Source organism: Oxyura jamaicensis, chromosome 3, assembly GCF_011077185.1.
Source record: "Oxyura jamaicensis isolate SHBP4307 breed ruddy duck chromosome 3, BPBGC_Ojam_1.0, whole genome shotgun sequence".
In the NCBI taxonomy this organism is placed as follows: domain Eukaryota; kingdom Metazoa; phylum Chordata; class Aves; order Anseriformes; family Anatidae; genus Oxyura; species Oxyura jamaicensis.
The window spans coordinates 64,193,572-64,216,268 of NC_048895.1; the positions used below are offsets into that span (position 1 = coordinate 64,193,572).

Sequence of the window (22,697 nt, forward strand, 5' to 3'; positions counted from 1 at the left end):
TCCACTATGGTAAATAACCTTTCAGCCCTTGTCCTTACCTGTTTCTGTAGCCTGACCCAGGGGCAAGGACCTGTCTATGTGAGGCAAAGACAACTTGTACAGGAGCTCTTGTAGTAAACGTTAGTTCTGCAGCTGTGATCTTTTGAGCATCTGCCTCACTAGAAATAAATTTATCTTCTGATATTTTGACTTCCTACAAAATCAACAGTTTTTCACTCACTGCCTTAAGCAGTGGGTGAAATTCTAGCAATGGTGCACTATAGCATTCAAAAGTGATTTCCTTACAGAAGGAGACCAGGACATACTACTCAATCATAAGCCGGGCTTTGTGTCACTTGCCAATCCATCATCACAGGGATGAGAAACATGGGGAAAACTCGAAGAGAAAGATGAGAAAATACAGACACCATGAAGAATTTCAAAGATTTATCACTGATTTGCTTTTTCTCTGCAGTCTCCTATTTGTTGGTTCCCACTTCTTATTCTGTTTCATCAAATACCTAAGACTATGCACCATTTTGGACAGGCCTATTTATATTACATGTATTATATTATGCTCAGAGCATAAAGGCACCCTGATATCAAGTTGGGGCCACTAGATGGTACTGCAATATAATTAATAAATATTTTTAAAAAATCATAAATATATCTATATATTTCTACAATGTTTTAGCTCTAGTGTTTGAAAGAATCTCCATGGCATTGCCTTTTAATATATACTAAAGTTTCCATGTAACTGTAATATATGCAGTTATAAGGCATATGCTAAAATATGTGCTTACAGATCTTAACAGTATGACTAAGGTACTTAATCAATACACGTGTACGATATTTACATAACATGTACACATAAATGTAAATTATCATATGGTATGATCATCTTATCAGTCGCTGCACTTACTCATTTTAATATGTTCTTGTATTCGGTGCAGTAAATACTAGATGGATGAGAAAAGTGTGCATATAAAAATCAATATGCGCATGTATATTTAATTATGAACTAAACAAAAAATATAAGCCAGAATTTTAAAAGATAAACTTTGTACAATAAGAAAAATCTAAACAATCATATTTTGTAGTTTTCTATACTATGAATGATTTCCTATTACAATTTGTTTCACTGTTAAAGAGATGAAAAATTTCACTTTATCTAAATGTTTCCTACCATATGCTATGTCTACAGTAATAAGCAGTTTAAATTTTATAATCACTTGTCTTCTAGCTGGTAAAGATTTTGATGTTTAAAAATTGCTGCAAAACTAAATTATCTGAAACCATAAGCATGCTTAATAGTATCTACCCATGAAACTACCCTCAGAATAACCTAACACTGCTGGTTGCCAGCACACTTTTCAATTTTCATCTGTTAGATATATGATCAAGCATGTCAAATCTGCCCTGAGTAATAGAAGTGAAAAAATAAAGTCATTTACTTAAAACATTCTGATAGCTATTTATCCAAAAACCCTGGTCAGATTTACTGCTCAAAGGCATTTACCTACAAAGTTAACCAGATGCTTTGAGTTGAAAACTAATTTAATTTCTCTGTTATCTTAACAGGACATCTGTGAAAACAACATCCAAGGAAGGTAATATGTTCAAAATTAAACATCCTGCAGGTTGTTTTATTAGAGTATGTGCAAAATTGACATTTAACTGTTAACAACCACCACCTTACAAAAATAATTAGTAAATGTGAAATCAAAGCAGTATAACAATTATACTAATTGACATGAAGTCATGTCAAATGAATTCGTAACTAGTGCAAGTTCAACCTTGTTGCCAAGTTCATTTTTTTTTTTTTTTACAGTTGAGTTGCACTGAAGATGAATGACCCATTTCTTTTGTTCCTTCTCTCATCATTTTCATCAAGGTTTCAAACTGTCCCTTTAAAATCACAGTATACTAGCTGCTTAAAGTGTTCAGCACTCATAGGCAGAATGTTTTTTAAGCATCAAGAATGACAAGCTATGCAAATCATATCCTGAAGTAATTTGCATTATTGCAGTTAATTTGCATATGGATATAAACTGCACTTCAGAGCTAGAAAATATCAATCTATGCAGTGGCATATGAAAGTCAGACAGGTGGATGTGTGCTTGCCACTGTTTGGATATTGAAGTAGAAAAAGGTGAAGTAGAAGAAAAAGTAGAAGCAGGTGCCTGTTCCTTGTTGTTCCTTATAATTTTGCTAGAAAAGATGGTGGGGTCAAATGGATTGGTGGAAGGAAACATGGTCCCCATATTTCCTCCCACCCCTTCCATTTATCTCCACTAGCAATGTATAGTTGATGCTGTTTCCCTGTTGGCAAGAACTGCTACAACCGTTACTACCTCTTTCTCTTCCCATTAGTGTTGTTCAATGGAATAGTAGAGAACAGACACACTGCAGTATAGCCACTAAAAGTCAGCCATATCTGGCTAGTCCTAGCCTAACATCTCAGGTCACCAAAGAAAAGGTGGTGAAAAGTTGTTAATCCATGAATGTCAGCTGTGGGTAGATTTCTGAACTACTTAGCTCATCCTTAAGATCTTTTCCAACGGATGCTCTCCCATAGTCTCTCCATAGTTGCTTGCTGAACATGGCTGGAGGCAGGAGAATGGGTTAACTATATCCTGAAGCCCCTTCTAGCCTTACTTTAGTATGAACAATAACTGTGAGTATGAAAACACTGATTTTAATCTCTGTGTATGTACGCTGGCAGTCGGAGAATACTAATTTTATTGCTTTTTTCTCTGCTACTCTGCTTTCACGATGTGAAAAACAGACGCAGTTCAGCTATGGAGTGGGTAATACTTGCAGGTGATAAAACACCAGTAAGCTCGCTCCCTACCCCTCCTTTTCTCCAGTAGTACCTCCTGCCTCTACAACTCCAGAGCTCTCTTTGTCCCCAGGGCTCTCCCCTAGCACTGCCATTATATTGCCTTCCTCCTGCTGCATGTTAGTTACTGGAGAGCCTTTACCAAGATTTAGTTAATCTTCCTGATTCATACTTAACCTCAACAGGAAAGGGGAAAAGTTACATATTTCAGCAATTTATTTGACTGCAAGTTTGTATGCAATATTTTCAGGATTTCCCTAAGTACAATGTTAGGCAACTTAAACGTTGATATAATTCAAATCATTTTTTAACTAAGGATACTAGTTTTCTTTTCAATGTGTTAATACTTCTTCCAGATGACAAGGATAACCTTTATCTTTCCACATTTTACTTAAGCTGCTATATAGCTTAACATATATATAAAGACCCTTAATTTTTCTACCATAACAAAGTAAAATTGTGAAAACTGAACTGATTATTTATTACATGATAATTAGCTTATTAGCTTTTTTTTTCCTCCTTGTGAGGTGCACCAATCTGTATGGCTAGAAATAAAAATTAAAATAAAGAAAGGACAAAAAGAAACCTGAAGAACTCAACTTCAGTTAAAAGACTAAAAGGGATGTTAGAAAAGAAGGTGCATGACTCTTCTCAGAGGTACATAGTGAAAGGACAAGAGGCAATGTCAAAGATTGTAGAAACAAAAATTTCATCTGAATATCAGGAGAAAGATTTTCACAATGACATAGGTTGTGAAATTTCGAGCCTTAGAGATTTTTAAAACTTGTCTCACTAAAACTCTGAGCAGCCTGATCTAACCTTGAAGTTAGTGCTGCTCTGAGAAGGTGGTTGGACTGAGTGATCTCGAGAGGACTTTTACAATCTGATTTAGCCTGTGATTTTATGGGTATAAGTTATCTTATATTTGCCAGATATTTCAGGTGGGTAGGCAAAAATGTGTTCAGAAACATTTGATTTCCCTTAAAACTTCTGGCAGAATACAAAATAATTATATTTTTTACTTTACATTTTAATAGCTACAATACATTCACTTCTTTGTATCATACTTAATAATTTCACTTATGTGAGTATATTTTCTGTAATCTTACCTATACTTTCATGCTCCTGACATCGCAGGGAAATACAGAAAAGGAAGTAACCTCACTGAATGCAAATTAGCAACAACTGTTTTTTTCAACTTTTTTTTTTTTTTAAATAGTAAACTTGCAACAGGTATCTGTAGAAGTAGTGCTGAAATCACAAGGGACTGCACTTTGCCTACATATGGTGAGCTATATACACACTATTGCCACTGTAGTCAGGTTTCTAGGTGCCATGGTTCTGTACATAAACTTTCACAATATTCTACATATCTTCAGAGTGGAGTTAAAGTATAAGATTTACTTCTGTGAAGCATGGAAATAATAAATAAATAATAAATACTGACCAATGAGGAGAAAAAAAAAAAAAAGATACATAATGGCTGTAAAGAGTAAGAAAAACACTTTTTTTCCCCATCTTAAGCTTTTTCTAACTACCTCTATACATGGAGTGGGATGCAGTATGGCAGCATTCCTTAATTCCCAACCATGATTCATTTCTAAAACAGGCCATGATGTACAGAGATTAAGGAAATGAAAGTGGGAAAAAAAAAAGAAAAAAAGTACACTTGTGATTACATAATTAAGAGCTATATAAAAATGAAGGTAGAGAGAAAGATAAATTGCTCTTATACAAGAAACTAATTTTGTCATTTCTTGTTACCAGAGTGCTTGACTTTCAAACACTTAACTTTTACATTACAAATCATAGAAGTACAAGCTTATGTTTTAATACATTAAAAGCAGCCCATGTTATCTGGTAAAAATAAGACAGATGTCTTATTGATGCAACCCAAACAGGAATCGGTTTTATTTACTTATTTTTACAAACTGTGTTTTTGGTCACATTTACATAAAACTGTGGGAACTACAGAAAAGCAACACTAGAGCTCAGCCAGGTGGAGCTGCATGCAAGGAGAGCCAAAAATGCTGGGACAAATCTGGGAGCATGTGCACCAAGGGCTGCTCTGCCCAGACTGGAACTGGTTCTCTCATCCAACACTATGAAACCAGTCTCTGTTTCGGCTCCCAGTAACTGACAGCAGCAGCACCTCTTCACACCTGCAGTTGTGTGACTTGTGTGGGGATCTGTGCTACCTTAGACATACTTTTTTTCCAGAAAAAAAAATGTGTATAATGATTTTCATTTTTAAAATAAAAATAGGAGTTCAATAGTTTATTCTGCCTCTTTTCTGCTTGTGGAATCTACAGACATTAGTGCCTTGAAGCAAGGGTGATATTTCTTCATTTGCAGTACTATTTCTATGGAGGGTCTATTCAGAGGTTGCAGCTGAATCACATAGAAGCAAACAGGAGTTTTGCCTGAAGAAGGTCAAAAGTGCTAGACAGACAAGTTTTTAGTGGTTTCTTTATTTTTCTCCCTTTAAATCTTTTTTTTTTTCCTCCTCCAAGATACCCAAATCTAATGTTCCTGGTGTCTTTTCTTGGTATATTTAAACAAATCATTGCAACACCACAGTTTCTCATAGATGCCTCCTATTATATTTTCCTTTTGTTTCACTAGTGTACTTCACGTGTGGCTCATTCAAGACAAGAGGTTGTGCTTTTCAGATGTTGCATTTACTTCAGATGTTACATTTACTCAGCCTAGGCGAAAATTAATATGACCACTCAGAAATCCTAAAAGCATAAATTCCTCCTTACACTGAGAATGGCAAAACATGTAGAGTAATTAAATAGTACTGAAGTGTAATACTGAAAAGTATGTCTCAAAAGTAGGTTTTCTAGACATTCACTCATAGATGCACATAATTTAGGCTAAGAACTGTTATCTTTGTTTCAATCTCTCATCCATTAGTTTTCCAGCTTGCTGTGAAAGAATATCAGCAAAAGACACTAAGTATTTTCTATGGTTGAGGCACGGTTGGTGTGTGATGCAATTTTCCACAACATATATATGATCGTAATGGTGCATCATGTAAACTGATTTGCATGGCTGCTTACTAATAATCCTTGATCCTCTTCAGTCTCTTCAGAGTTGACTATGTTATAGTTCTAAAAGCTTCTGAGTCTTAACAGGCCCATTTCATTGTCATAATGAGAAGCTGTAAAAGTGTCATGGTCATGACCTCTAAACCCCACAACTAATATTAGAAGGGATGAAACAAACCTTTTTTAAATAAAGGTATATTAACAATTTAAATATATTCTCTTCATTGTATTCACAGGTGATGATAGAGAAGTTGATGTACAGACACAGGAAAAAAAAAGCTGTTAAAATTTCAGGGGAAGAAAAAAGCTTTTCTGTTCTTTTATTTTGGTAGAAAGTTATAAATACCTATGAAATAAACTATACCCAGCTGAACTATCAGTAGGCTGTAATTTAACCTATCAATTCCTAAAACTGTGCTGTACAGGATCCTCTCCTATGGTTTACAACCTCAGAGGCATCCCCCTAGTACTTCACTAAAGGTTATTTTTTATTCTCTACTTAGAATTAGTTCAGACCTGGAGCTTTTATCAAGGTTCTATGTGCCATTTCAAACACACACAAAAAAAATACACAGGAATATCATCATAGATTTGAAGTTGCAGTTATTCACAGATGGAAATATAAATAAAGAAGATTCAGTGCAAGATCTGTATATGTGACTAAGAAACATTTACAAAAGTAAAAATTTTGTTAGATGCCTACTTATATAAAACAATTGGAACCTCTGAAGGATATAGAATATGAGGATAACTTTGGTCCATCCAAATAGCTGTGTACCTTTCCATTGTACACATTTCTAGGCCCTAGATCCTGCAAATGTGGATGTACTGCCCACAGCTGAAAGAGAGGAGACAATTGTTCCATATGTGAACTAGGCCTTCTGTAGATGAGCCAACCTGTACCCATTTCTTAAATCCATTTTAAGGTACTTTTCCTTCTCTTCAGTAATGCTGTGGTCTGAAAACCAGATGAAGTGGAAGAAATGCGCTCTAATGGATGTTTCAAAGCAGAGAATATCACTGAAATTAATGTTACCCCTATAGGACAAATAAAGAGTTTAACTGCAGCTAAATATAAGCCTGGACCATATGGTTGTTTGGGAAACACTCTAGATCACACAGTCTTAGTCTTCAGAAAAAAGAAATCAATTCCAGATATAGGTATTGTCATTTGGCCTATCTTTATTCCAAGTAGCACTTATCAATGTTCTTAAACTGATTTTACACCCACTAAAATGCAGTGATCAAACAGCTGTTTCTACTTTCTATTTTCCTTCCCATCCCTTTTCACTTCCCCAGACATAACATTTACAAGTTCAGCAATGCAGGTGGCTAAAATGAGCAGATGGGAAGAGAATGGACTGGGTTGAGTGTAACTGTACAACAGGTGCTGGGTTTGTTACAAACATCAGTTCACTTAACACAAAAAGCATTTTAACCCAATAAAATGTGTGCAGGTTCTTATATTTGCTGTTTTTGCCAAGATCTTAACAAGACTAGTCTTCTCTGAAAGTATAAAGCCAAAAAAAGTGTAACATTGTTTTACCTGCAGAATGTTATTTTACACCTCAGGAAATGAGATTCTTACCCTTTTGAAGTCTTTTGAAGAAAGAGACAACATGGGGATGAAAGATCCCAGTCTCTAGTAATTTTTGCTCTTTGGGGGTGATTTGATATACAATACAGGTAAGGAAGTATCTTTGCCTCATTTATTCTTCCTATAATTGTGTCTAACTTTCTGCATCATAGCATTTCAGTAAGTCACAAAGGATCAGAGAATTACATGTGTAATTTACAGTTAGGCTAAACACTCTTTAATCAGGAAAGGTAATTAAATATATGAGTTGAGAGGAGAATGTGATCTCTTTCACAAGTGGGATTCTCCTTGATGGTCAGTTCACACCATTCTGAGCATAACTCAGCATGGAATGGAATGTTTAGACTCAGTCAAAGCTTATCATTTTAATGAAATAATTTGTTACCACTGCTAATCTTTTATACCACCACTTTTCAGCCCTCTGGGAACACCTCAGGAAGCAGCAGTTTTGATTTGAGATGTTGGTTTGAGCTCATTACCAAATACCACTTTACATATTATCACTTATGGTGTCAATAAAACCCTATAAATATGTCTATACTAAGAAAATATTTTTTTTCCTCTGTAGATTTTTACTGTATATAAATCTTCAGTCATAACATTCCTAACAGAGTAACAAAGTTAAAAAACATTGCTGTAGCTAAATAGCAATTTATTCTGGCACCTCATTTTACATTTTAATTTAATGAAAGATACTTTGTTTTACAGTTATTATGCTGTTGTGGAAGAACCCTGGAAGGAGTCCAGCCAAGTAACAGCAAGCTGAATGGTACCAAAAATATACATATATATATATATTTACCCTTGAGATGGTAACCTTTTGTATTTGTGAAATCAGTGATTGTCATCTCCCATCCAGGTGAAATTTGTATTACAGAATTATTAAGGGAAAAAAAAAAGACAGTTTTCCTTTAAAAGGTACGCCATTGTTGTTGTGGGCACCAGAAGGTGCCTATAACTGTCTAGAACTAAAGTTTGTAACATTCAGAATACTCTAAATTTTGATCATACTACCCTCATGCTAACAACACCAAGATGATGAGTAAAGCAGAAAACAGCATTTAAACTGGAACATGTTAGCAAAATGCTGATGGATTAAATGTATCTGATGGTAACTTACCTTTGAAAGGTCCCCAGCCTCCAAGTAGAAGCAGATAACAAACACATTCCATGTAACCCAAAGGATCAGCCAGACAGCATACTGTAGGGGAGGAAGAGAGGAAAAAAATGCATTAATAATTTTACAATCAGCTGAATTAAACTTTTTCTGTTAGACTTTTTATTCAATCCAAGTCAAAAATAGACTATAAATATGGTGCATATGAATAAAATGCTGCATAAAGAAGAGAAACAAGAATAAACACTTCCTTTTACAGTAAAAATCTAGTGTGAATAAATGAGCCCTTGGTCAAAAGAGAAAATCTGTATCTGAGGAAACAGGTGATAGAACTGACATTCAAATTTGAAACTAATCCAGATCTATGTTGTTTAAATGGAAAATATTGAATATTAAGACAGGCATGTAATATCAATGATATGTGAGAAGTACAGAGCCATTATTATCAAGAATATATCTATATGTTTTGGTAAATTCTGTGATTTCCCTAGGCCATGACAGCTGACTACATCAATATATTTTGTGGCATTCCAAACCATGGTTCAAAATTGTTAATCACCCTCAGGAGCAGACTGCATTTTAAATTACCATTTTATGTTTTTGTTGTTTCTTAACTAGTGTATGGTATCACTATTCATACTTAAGCAATATTTTTTCACTGGTGGTTGCTGAACTTATTCACATATTTGACTAATGGAATAATATTTTTTTTTTCCCTCCTTCCATCCACTACTTTGATTTTTTTTTTTTTGTATTTGTAAGGTCTTATATGCTAGGACTGAAAACTACATTTCCCTGCTGTAATGCTGGAGGATCTCAGGTAATAAAGTTTGACCTGTTATCGCTACTATTGCCTAATGTTTGTGTTTGAGAACGTCCCTTGACAAATTACTCCATCTAAGAAACCTTAGAATCTACAACTATTTCTCTAATGACTGTCATTGCTGTCCTCTAGCTGTTCATGATTCAATTCTGTATCTTTGCTAATTTCATTCTACTCATGGCACTGCATATGTGTAAAATACAACCATAGTATGAAATGTACCATTCCCTATGTGTTATAGCCAAGGACTATTTCCTCACTTTATATCAGCACCCCATTACTTTAGAGTATTTACAGGCTTAGTCTTATTGTTTAGTTGTCTTCTCTCCAAAATGGACTGGTTAAATTTTGTTGAGCTACTGTTCCAAATTGTGTTTAACATTGTTGGCAGTTTTCTGCACTCCTCTATATTATAGCATCATCTGATTAAGCAGATAACACTTTCAACTTTTTCATTCATGACAAAAATGGTTTGATAATCTCATTCTCTAGATTCCACAACAACCTATACAGGACTCTTCTTGCATTTCTCTTAGAAGTGCTGTTTTGCATCAGATTGTCTATCATTTAACATAGCATTTTCCATTTAAGTTTCTAAATACTGGGAAAAAGATACAATTTTGTCCTTTCTCAGGAGATCAAAAGTGAGATCCAACAAATACAATTTTGGCTTGTTCCAGTGTCTTATTTCTTATACATAACCAAATAATTGCCGACCAGCCTAAATCTTAGGTAGAACAAGTACAGATTTCATATAATTATAATAAATATTGTTTTGATCTAATGTAATCTAGCATAGTTTTAGAGGTTCAGTTTGCTTTCCAAATAATTTTAAGTATTTCAAAGCATACAGGTAACATATAGGGCAGCTTTCTTGTCCACAGCTTTGGTCACAAATAATAAATTTATTTAGGTCAACAAGACCCTAAGGACATCATTTGGTCCAAATCCCTGCTCAAAGCACAGCCAGCATAGATCAAGTTGTACAGGGCCTTTTGAGTGGAGGTCTGAATATCTCCTGGGATGGATACTTCACAACACTTTTAGTCTTAAAAAGTAGGCTATTGATGGACTTTGAAACATAGGAACTTAATTCAGATTAATGGTCTTAACACATCTTCATTTTTTAAAAATTCTTAGGAATTAAGTATATTGAACATTTCAAATTCTTGGAGCTTGCTTATTGAACACCTGACTTTGCATTTAACATGGAGTGTCATAATTACCAGAACATGAGAAAAAACATTAATTCAGATTCAATAATCTTAAATCAGCTTTTTCCGAGCATTTCAGCATTTTTAACTGGCCTTTTTTTTTTTTTGCCAGTTACTTTAATACCTTAAAGTCATATACAAGTTCACATACACTTTGAAGGAGTTATTACAAGTATGCCTTTTTACATGAAGATAATTGTTCTTAAAATGAAAATTCTAAATATTGCATTTAGGCTGGTTTCGCAAAGAAACAAGACTTAAAAAGTAACATTCCATGTTCATGTCTGTTCCCTTGAAATAACTTTTGAGCTCCTGAACAACTTTAAGCAAACAGGATAAAAGGCTAAAAGTAAACTTTTTATTTACTTATTTTATTTTTTCCCCCAATCAAAAGTTTCAGGAAAAGAACTCTAGAGAATGGAGAGAAACTCTATTAAGGTTCTCATACAAAGTCCTACAAGTTTTCATCATTCAACAAAAAGGGAAAAAAAACATGGGAGAGAGCCACTAGAAAACATAGCACAACCTAGCACATTTTGTGTAAGCAACAAGCTGATTAAAAAGCTCCCTATGCACAGCACACCCAGCAGAAGACTCCAACAGACTTTGGAGCTGCCTGTGCTGGCAGACAGTCTTATGTTTGCATGAAGAAATGAAACTTCTTTTTCTTGTTGTATAGTCTATCACACACACAAAAGAAAAAAGAAGACAGATTTATCTGACTTAGATATACTGTTTTAACAAGCATCAGCTATTATTGGCCTAAATACAAGACTTAAAAATAAATTTTAAAAGTATTTTTTAAACTGCTTTCTTTTGCAATGTTATATTAAGTGTTTGCTGCCTGAATTCCGTGGATAAATAAATACTGAGTATAATTATCTTGAAATACAAGGATGTTTCTGCTTCCCACTGCTTCTTATTTCAGATGCTTCAGATCTAGCCTCTCTCTTATCTCTGATTTGTGCAGGCACAAAGTCTCTTGTTGTCTATGTGCTTCAGCAAATTGTGGTGGAAATTCAGCTCTGAAGGTCTGTGACAATGAACAAATCCCTCTGGTACTCTCTATTATATGTATCTAATTAGCAACACATTTTATAAGAGTTCTTCAAAGGGCTATAGCTGTATCTCTCTTTTTTCCTCATACGTGGGAGTTCAAGACAGCTATGTTATCTGACAGAAGCCACCACAATGTTACAGCAGTCACATACCAACAAGACAAAAACCTTGATGAACACAGTTGACCAAGCAAGAGATACCAACAGGAGGCATAACATTTATTGTTTCTTTGGAAATCCACACTGAAAAGGGATATAGCTTGCAGTCTAAGACTAAAGATTTAAATGTTTACTTCTTTTTTTTCCAAAGTTGTAGCCAATCAGTAAAAGTTCTTTTCATAAAATAAATTACATAAAGAAAGATCTCATGTGGTAGAATATGCTTGTCATTCTTTAAAAATAAATTTCTACTTCATGATTTATTTATACTATGTAGTCATAAGTTTGAAAACCTGCTATTTGAAAATCATCACAAAATAATACAGGATGCTTTTTTGTGTGAATGTGGGGGGGGGGGGGGGCAATGGAGAACTGGAGTAATAAAATTGTGACAGTACTAGGAATGCATACATCCCTTTTCACACTTCATTCAAAGTTGGCTAAATTGCATTATCTCCAGTTTACTAAGAGGGAAAGTGAAGGTAACAATGAAGGTCAAATAAATTGACTAAACTTAATTTCACAGTCCACTTGAAATCTAGAAGGCTATAAGGTCTAAAGACTCTACAGCCAGCAAAACAGCAGGAAAAAATAAAACTCCAGAAATATAAGAAACCATCCCTAACCCTGAAAAAGACTACACCTTATATACATACTTCTGCTGTTTTCAGATACTCAGTACCACAGGGAACTCAGATGATACATTTTCCCTAAACCCTGCTCCATTACTCTAACACCAAGGTTGCAATTTTGATAATGTTTGACATTCAGGTGAAGGCATAAGGTCACATTCACAGTAAGCCCTACAATTCTGCAAAAATTATAAGAGACCTAGAACCACAAAGCAACCACACAAAGTAACATGATCTTCCTATCCAGAAGCATACTCTAAAAATTACTCACCTGAAGAAGAGCTGCATGCAGTAAAGGCACCTACTACTATATAGTTTGCTTTACTCTAAAAGATCCTACTAGTTGTTACCTCAAAAAGGCATGCTTACCTCGCTCAACTTAGAAACACTTCACACTCTGACCCACCCAAAAAAACATGCAATTGGCTGGAGGGAAAAACAAAGCACTTCCTTTCTTCCCACCAGAAGAGCAGCTCAGGCAGAAAAAGCTCTCTGATAGGACACCCCTGCAGCTTATATGCCATTAGGCCCACCTGGCACCCAACCAATCACCTGGGCAAGGGGAGGGGCAAAGCAAAAAAAGTAGAAATCAAGCACGATGAGCAGTAGCTATGCAGTTTTTGTTTATCTGGCTTAGCTCAATAGCGTGCAAAGCACGGCGAACTGGCCTGTTTCTAGAAGCAGCAATTCCTGTGCCCTTGCTTCAGCTTTGAATATTAAAAGGACAATAAGACTAAGTAAGTAACTGAAACTATTTCAACTGGCATTAGCTCAAACCTTTCTTCTCACTTTCTTTGTACTCATGATGGATAAAGACATCTCTATATTAATTCTCTTAGATTTATAGCTGCTGCTAGTAATGTTAACCATAATCTCTTTTTGAATCTGAACAGTCTTGTATGGCAGTAAAAGGATTGCTTAATGTTGGCTGCCCATATTTTTATTTTGGTGGACTTTAGGTTCATTGTTTATCATTTTTAGAGAACTTTTATGCAGATAAAGACTGGGCAAGATTATGACTGGTCTTAATGAAATTAAGTACTATGAAAACTGGGAAAAAATACTGGGAAAGTTTAATACCAGCAAGCCAATGCAAGTGGTAAAAACTGCTTTAAATATGTTCACTTTTGGTGAGATTTGTGGAATAAAGGGAAAGATATAAGGATAAGAAAATGAAACTTCCCTTAAGGTGGAGAATGTTGCTTTTCCCAGCTGTGTAAAATAGCATCAGCATAAACTTCTCACTTCCCCTTGGCCTTTTTGATTTTTAATCAGGTTGTGATACAAACCTGGTTACCAGAACTCACATCTAATACTTTGACCGAAAGAGAAATACGTCATGTACTTACCATTTATAGATAGTAAGCAGTTCTGATAGCTATCAGCATTTGAAATTTACACATTCTTTTTGCAGTACTTTTACTTGACATTTCTCTTGCTCCCAAATTATTTTAGGATATGTGAGTCAATTTCAATCACATTTGACTGAAGGATACAAAAGCTCCAGACCTAGAGGATGTTACTTTGTGCAATTCAAAGGCACCAGTAAACAGAATCATTATTGTGATTAGTGATTTGCTAGTTTTCTTTTTACAAATATACACAGTTTTAATTTTAGACTCTTCCAAAGCTGAAAATATTATGCCCCAAGACACTTTTGTTCTCCATTCAGAAAAACAACAACAAAACCCTAACTGCATTTCTAAAATGAAGTTACGTTTACCATAGGAATTAAAAATTTGATTGTTTATGTTACCTAGGCAACACTACTTGAGTAGTTCAAAGATTGACCTGAGCCCAGCATGTCTGGAAAGGAGTATCCTTTTCCAATAAAATAGTGACAATTGTCCACAGTTATCATTATCTTTGCTTCTGAATTTATTCTCTCTTAATTTCCCTCAGCTAGGAAGATACATCACTTAGAAATACAATTTCAAACTTATCTTTTTCCAATAAAATCTGATAACAAGTGGAATTCAGAATTGTTGTTAACCAACAGACTATGTAAACTTATTGATAACATTGTGTTAATCTTTGAGGTGCTTTGCTTATCTCTGAAAGGCCCTCCTGAAACAGAAAAATCTGGTACAGGTAGCTGATCCTGTAAAGCAAAACCCTTGGTTTTGTTGCTGCAACCTTCTGTGGCACTCCCTGTTTGAAACTCTTCAGAACCAATCAGCAAAACTTCTGCCTCTCTTGTTTCTATTTTGCTGAAACTAGTTAAAAAAAAACAAAACAAACAAAAAAAAAAACTCACCTAGTCTCCCTTGGGAGGCACCCATCTGAGGTGTCAACCACAGAAGTCAGGGTGACCTTACGTGGCCTCTTACTAGATACCATTCTCTAATTTAATCTGCACTGCATTTTTCTGTTTCTTTCGCATTGCCTGAGTCTTTACCCTGAGAAGTGATATAGCAGATGAGGATGTGGGCAACCCCAGCTGCCAGCAGGAGCCAGTCATCAGTGAGATGCTCCCAGTGCAGAGCAGTCTCAGAAACCACTGCCATGCTCCAGAGCAAATTCAGGAGCAAAATTCATGCCTAGGAGAGACTTAGTTATTGAATACGTGAGGACCAGCTGCTTTAAGCAGAACCACTGCTTTCAGCAACCAAACACAAAGAGCAACCACGCTCTGCTTTTAATGATGCAGGTGAAAGTCTTCCCTGCCCAGCAGTTACCTACAGGCCTCAATGACAGAGCTCAGGGCCAAAACCAGTAGCCTTGACAACAAATAACAATGTTCCTGGCAGCAGAGGGCTTTGTGCAACCAGTCTAACTTCAATATCATTCACTTTCTTGAATGTAGCAGGAAGCTTTTGCAGAATGACATAATTATCTGGATTTTTTTCTTTGCTTGTTGGTTGTCACAGCATGCAGCTTGCACTAACTTTGCTTGACTGAATTCTTCATATCATTAGCACTTAGATCATTCCTTTATTTTATTTTTATTTTTATATTATTTTTGTATTTTTAATCATGGTTATAGTGTCAGAGCACTGTCCATCTTCAGGACTTCCTGTTGCTAAGCAAATGCAAATTGATTTAGTAGGATCCCTTTCTGAGTCATTGGATTTTTCCATCTCAAATTACAATGACAGTCTAGTTTATCTCCTTGTGTTTATCAGGAGACATTTTAACCCTTCAGCATTGCTAGGTTTTGGCTTTTAATCCTTTCATCAGTCACAAATGAATATGTATTTTCACCTTCCCTTTGCTCCCTGAGGTTAAAAAAAATAATAAAAAAATCCTCCAATACATTTACATTACAGTTTAACAGTTACTGTCCTCTGTCAAAACTAACTGAAAGCTGCTGAATGGTACAGTACATCAGAACTGGTCACTACCAGAAGAAAATTGCTGTTGGACTGTTTTTTTTACTCTTGAGCAATCACTGCTTGCAGATGCAGAGCAGGTGCTGATTAAAACTTCTTCCTTTAGGCTTCTGTACATCCATGGGCTATGTTTAAACTTTCAAGATCCTTAGACTCAGTTACAAGCCCTGATTTTATATAGGAATGTATTAACTCTATTTTTACCTTGATATGTATGAAAAGGATTCATAAGCATAAAAAGCAAGATGAAAGCTGAGGCATGTTCTGGTCTGGTTACAAACGGATGAAGGGACAGCCCAGGGCCCAGCACAGTGCTGTGACATGCATTCAGCCCTCAGTCTACCAACAGCCAGGGAGCTATAGCTTGTGTGGCCCTCACTGGCCTTCCTTTATCTTTCACCTTCTGAATTGTTTTAGTTTTATTGCATGCCAGAAACATAGAATGCATAGAAGAGATTCACTTTTTCTGAAGACATAGTTCCAACTTCTACTGCATGCTGGATTTCTACAGAGCACATGGATGTGCCAGTGGCATCCATCTGCCCACATTTAGATGTCTGCAATGCAGATGTCCTCCTCTGAGCAGTGTCTAGATTCCCATTACAGTCAATTGAGAGGAAAGGCACTTCCAGGGCTCAGTTCATTTCTCAGTGTCTGACACAGATTACTCCACCCCTGCTGTCTGGAAAGCTAAACTCCTCCAAGGCAAAATTCCCAATGTCACAGAGCCCATTAAAAATCTTGGACCTGTGACATCAAAAATGAGATAGTAACACAGTGTGCTATGCAGATATGTACTCATTTTTTTTTCCACATAAACAAAAAGAACAAAACAATTTAAATGTCAACAGTGTAAAATGTCCACAAGGGACAACTGAAGATATATTCTGAGAACCACTGCCTCTTGTATCCTAAGCATACTGATGCTCCATTACTGTTTAAACTTGATTAATTCATCTGTTCATTTTTTGTTTCTTGGATTCAAAGCTCTTCAGGTTTTAGAGGAAAAGTTTGAAAGAAATATTAATATGGCAACTACTTTTGGGTACTGCATTGCTTTTGTTTGTTTTTCAGCTTCTGTTTCAGCATCCAACTGTAAAATCTTAAACCATAGCCCTATACATTAAATGTAAAACCTCCACTCAAAGACTCCATGAAAAACTTAAGGGAAGTGTCAGCCCATTCACACAGCCATCATAAGATACACAACATTGACTCAGTGCAGTCACTCTGTTCTTGATAAATAACGTTTACTTTTTGTATTACACTCTAGGGTTGAATGGCCTAAACAAAAAAGTAACTGCATAGAAATACGTTACTTACAGTTTAGTATTGTTCAGTCCGTTTACTATGTTAGTCTAGGGTTTTACAAACACTCTTGTGGGTTGGTGGGGGGTGGTGTTGATTCTTCTGAATCCATATGTTAAAGCTCATGGTCCTCTTAAACAAAGTTCATTTTATGTACTGAAGAAAGTAAGGTAAGGCAGAAATTTTAACAGGACATGTTTATTTTATCTATTTGACTTAGAGATTTAATTGGTTTGGTTCACTCATCTTTCAATTCCTATATTTTGTTTGATCATATCTTTTTGTGAAACATACCAGCAGGAAGCAACTTCAAATATCTGTATACTCAACTTACTGCAACACTGTACGTATCCATCCAGTTGCATACACATACATGTTAATATTCACAGATGAGCTGATATTTTTCCTCTTATTTGACTCCTATTTTTTATATTAGCGTTTTTTATTTACTTGTGGTAGAGATTATGAAGTCTCTCAAAATATAAATGACTACTTAAATGCAAGTAACAGGAGAATAATATACAGATAATTATCACTTAAATAGAGATCCAACTGGTTGCTTTAAATCATAATTCTAGTAATATCTCTGTTTTTCAAGACATAGTTTGCACTGGTCAGACGATACTGTACTGTAAGTAATGCTGTTTTGATCCTCTTCCATCTCTTTACTTCAGTTCCAACAAGAATATGCCAGGATCTACCTCAAGAGCTCTTAGTACTAGAAATCAATGCTGTACAAGTTCTAAAATGCTGAAATCCTGCCTTTGAAATAATATAAATAAAATAAAACAATAACCTACCCCTAGTGTCTTAGTTTTTTTGTTGTTGTTGTTGTTTTTTAATCAGTTCTTACCAGCTATTAAATTCATGTTATTGTTGCTTTCCAGTCCATTCATAAGACCCTAAATATTTGAAGCCCCGGACTTTTGCTGTTTGTACACAGTGATCAGTGTAGAAGTTGCTTCCACCAGAATTCAGGCTGTCGTCTATGGATATTTTTTATTATTAAATCTCAGGGGAAAACTTCAGGAAATGTTGCTGTAAAATTTCACTGCAACTTCTAGCACTGCAGAGCATTCTACCAATGAAAAAGAAACATGAACAAGATCACTGAGTACCGTAAACAGGCACTGCTTTAGCCAAGGCTTCATCTGCGAGTGACTATGAAACAAATTCTCTGAAAATACAATCAAACAAAAAACACCATCACAGCTTTAGCACATAAAAGTAATAGGCGGAAAACAATTTTGTATGTACAATTCTGCCTCAGTTGCTGAGAAACCTTTTGAAAAATTGCTCAAGAATAGATCGTGTAACTGTTTTTCTTCAGAGTATATACATAATCCCTTCAAGCAAGAAGTGTTGGTGCTTCCTCCCTGCTGCTGCCCAGTCTGGACACTACCGTGCTGCTGAGAGGCTCTGCTGATGGTACTGGTTCTTGAGAGCAACCCAACAAGTTTTAATGATTGACCACCTGCTCTGTGGGGTAGTAGTGCTTCTCCACTTGAACTCTGTGCCTTGCCTACCTTGTAACAAGACAGCATTTCACCCATTGTAAACTAGCCTCTCCAGCTGAGAACCACTTCTCTACATCTTTTTTTACCTCCAACAGTCCTCAGAAGGAAGCCACCTATTCTGCTGTGCAACCATACCTCTGTGGGAACATTGTCTATCACTCCTGCTTGAACTGGCCAATGTACATCCGTGGGAAGGCAAGGTGTTTTACCCAGATAAAGTAAACATGAGAAATATATTCTTGCTGTAATCTAATGAGAAGGGATTCTCACTGGAAAGGTGGGAGCCTTGGATACTGGTCCCTCTAATTTTCTTCAGACATCAACATATTGGTGGAGCTACAAGTAAATTGAGTGTTTCCTTTGTGTCTCTAGCCTTTTCAGAAACATCCAAAAAAGAAAAATCATGATGATAATTCAGTCAATGAACAGTGTGTTTTAATGGAGTTTTTAACAGCTGTGCACATTTAAATCCCTTATTAAAAATACAAATCAGTACACTCAGAATTCTTTCAGTGTTCAGTTTTAACAGAATGCAAAAAAATATATAAAAATAAAATCAATAGATACTGTTGCTAGGAAGATGATTCTACTGACATTTGTCTAGATTCTTTTATTGATGCCTCAAGGAGTGCCAACTGCAACTGTTTTAAAGGGAATCCATCTCCCTCAGTGAATAAATCAAAATCCTTGCTAAAATTAAGCAATGTACGTGTACAACAAGATCTTTTTTTTTTTTTTTTTTTTTTTTTTCTCCTTCTTCCTTCCTTCGACTTAACACATTAACAGTCAAAGCCAAGGGGAGCCTGGCTACTGCATTTACAAAGCTTTTAATTTAGTCATTGGTGTTCATATTTCAAGGGAGGACTAAAGGTATATTTGTCAAAGGAAAAAATAAATAAGGTGCATTCTTATTTCTCTCTGAACTGTTTTCTAAAATATACATTTAGGAAAGCACCTAAGATACTCCAAAATACTGGAAAAAAAAAATGGGAGCTGGCTGAGATCCTAGGAGAGTGTATGTTTCATGGCTGGGGAAAGGAGCACACAGACTTCAAAGTCACTGGCTGACAGCTCTGTTTTGGGAGGTTGTTTTCTGTTGCAAAAGCATTACTCAGTTGCAAAGGTCGCTTCCCATTCTTTGGCGGAAAAAAACTACAGCCTTTGGCTCTGCAAACTGTTCAGTTTTAAAGGGACCCTAGCTAGCAGAGCTGTTGAGAACCAACCATCCTAGGGAGACTGAATTTTGTTCCCTGTTTTGGAGGCTAAGACATCTGGAGTGGATGGAGCCAGATTCTGGAGACACCAAAGCTAGCTTTTTGAAACTGTATTGTGAAAACAGGGTTAGATGCAACTTCTTCATGTATGGTGTGCATATCTGCTGTGGTTGTCACTGTGCCACATGACTGTGACAGTCTCACTGAGCCATACTAATGAGAAACAGGGAAGGGAGGAGAGGAAGACAAGGATGACACTTTACTTGTTTCCTTCTGATACACCTGATTGACTAAGTTGCCTGTTTTACCAAGATGAGTGTGTTTTAATTCAATATAGCTTTTTTTTTTTTTTAATAATTATTTTTAGATCTTGATTGTATTCAATGAAACAAAAATGCAATTGGAAGGTATAACAATAAAATAAAAGTAAATACTCAAACATCACTCATAGTGCATAAAATGTAAAATGGTCTTCACTGTCTTTCTTCACAGTGTCTAAAAACATTTACTCCACAATGAAACCAGATTATATATATATAAAAGAAGCAGTATTGTAAAAATATTTTATTCTTCAGTCAATCAATATTTGACTTTACCTAAATGTACCAGAACGCATTACACTCCATTTTTTTTTTAGCCTTAGGGAGACTTCCCCTCGCCTTCAACTTGCACAGAACAGACAAACAAAAACAAAACACAATAAAAATATTGAATGTAATAGGTTCTTCCAGTTCTGAGAATAAACTGGCAATCATGTAATTCTGTGACGTAGCCCTGTTAATATATATAGGTTGGCCAAATTCTGTTTCTCTAAATGTAGATACAAAGATTAGCACAATATTCCTTATTCATGGCTTCAAGTCTCTTTCATCCATGATGTAGACTCCAAGTCCTTTTTTCCTGGTAAAATAATAGTAACAATATTTCTGTGATTGTAGCTGGTTTTCTTTCCCTGAAGGTACATGTTACCTCTTTCCACTGCATATCTCAAATACCCTAAGCAATGCTTTCTCTCTCCTTCCTCTGTAACTCCAGTTTGCATCTCAGTTTTATGTGAGATCATGTGCCAATGTTGGACTGGAAAAGGTTATCTTTACTATTTCCTTTGCTGTTAACCTTCTTGTCTCAAGTACTTTCTAGATCAGACATTCTCAAAAGGTTATTTATAATTTAAAACTAAAACAAGAGAGATTTTCAAATATGATCCAGGAGCAAGGCTGGCATCTCTGTAACTACAGATGCAAAAAACTCAGGACATTTAATCGTTAAGACATCACTGACTGGGAAGCCTGCCACCGACATCCACACTTGATGAACATACATTGTCTTTTGGCTCTCTACAGCTATGGCCATCTGCTACAGTGGCAAGGTGCCCACTTATCAGCTAGCTGGACAGTTTCAGTATGCAGAAGTGCCAAATAAACGTCTTACATGGGTAGCCTGTATAACCCTGAAAGTGCCATTTCTTTTGTAGAAAGAGGTGCTAGTGCTGAAATGCTAACAGACTATGTCTTAGTGCATTATTATTATTATTTATTTACTTACTTATTTTCACTGACTGAAGATGCATTTTGCCACAACTATTTTTACATCAATTTTACAAAGAAAGAGATTATGCTGGTAGTCAAAGAGAAATAAAGCAGTATCTACAAGTAAGATACTGATGAACAAAGCCGTTATGATGGATTGATATGATGGACTTCTATGATGAATTGATTGCATCAGTTGACAAGGGAAGACTGACCAATGTCACTTACCTCAGTTTCTGTAAGGCCTTTGACACAGTCCTACATGACTTCCTTATCTCTAAATTGGAGAGAGTTGGAGGTGGATAAGGAATTGTCTGGATGGCTGCAGCCAGGGAGTAGTGGTCAATGGCTCTATGTCCAAGTAGGGGTCAGTTACAAGTGGTCTTCCTGAGGGGACTGTCTGGGGACCAGTGCTGTTTAAAATCTTTATCAATGACATAAACAGTGGGATCAAGTGCACCCTCAGCACATTATCAGATTACACCAAGCTGAGTGGTTCAGTTGATACAACAGAACAAAGGGATGCCATTCAAAGGGATCTGGACAAGCTAGAAAATTCATCCCATGTGAACCTAATGAGGTTCAGCAAGTCCATGTGCAAGGTGCTGCACGTAGGTCAGGGCAATCCCAGACATGAGAACAGACTAGGTAAAATATTCATTGAGAGTGGTCCTATAGAGAAGCAGTTGGGGGTTCTGGTGGATAAAAAGCTTGATATGAGCCAGCAGTGCACACTTGCAGCCCAGAAGCCAACCATATCTTGGGCTGCATCAACAGAAGCATGGCCAGCAGGCTGAGGGAGGTGATTGTCTCCCTCTACTCTGCCCTTATGAGGCCCCAGCTGGAGTACTGCATCCAGGTCTGGGGCCCCCATCAGAAGAATGATGCAAGCAAGTCCAGAGGAGAGCCATGAGTATAATCATGGAGCACCTCTCCTATGACGAAAGACTGAGAGAGCTGGTGATGTTTAGACTGGAGAAGAGAAGGCTCTGGGGAACTCATTGTGGCCTTTGACTACTTAAAAGTGACATAAAAAAAGATGGAGAGCAGCCTTTTACATGAACAGATAGTGGTAGGACAAGGGCTAATGATTCTAAATCAGAAGAGAGTAGATTTAGATTAGATATAAAGAATATTTTTTTCACTCAGAGGGTGGTGAGGCACTGGAACAGGTTGCCCAGAGAAGCTGTGGATGCCCCATCCCTGGAAGTGTTCAAAGGCAGGTTGTATGGAGCTTTGAACAACCTGATCTAGAGGGTGGCATCCCTTCCCATGGCAGGTGGGTTGGAACGAGATAAAGTTCCTTCCAACCCAAGCCATCCT

The 22,697-nt window shown here is 36.3% G+C and overlaps 1 protein-coding gene across 5 annotated transcripts in view; it reads right to left on the reverse strand.

Annotated features, from left to right (window-relative positions):
- NKAIN2 (sodium/potassium transporting ATPase interacting 2) overlaps positions 1–22,697 on the reverse strand; it is a 566,015-nt gene that overhangs the window by 252,906 nt on the left and 290,412 nt on the right. For all 5 annotated transcript variants that reach the window (XM_035320505.1, XM_035320503.1, XM_035320507.1 and 2 more), the window contains one exon: positions 8,592–8,672. In XM_035320505.1, coding sequence (XP_035176396.1) covers positions 8,592–8,672 — 81 coding nt within the window. The remainder of the gene's footprint in view (positions 1–8,591; positions 8,673–22,697) is intronic.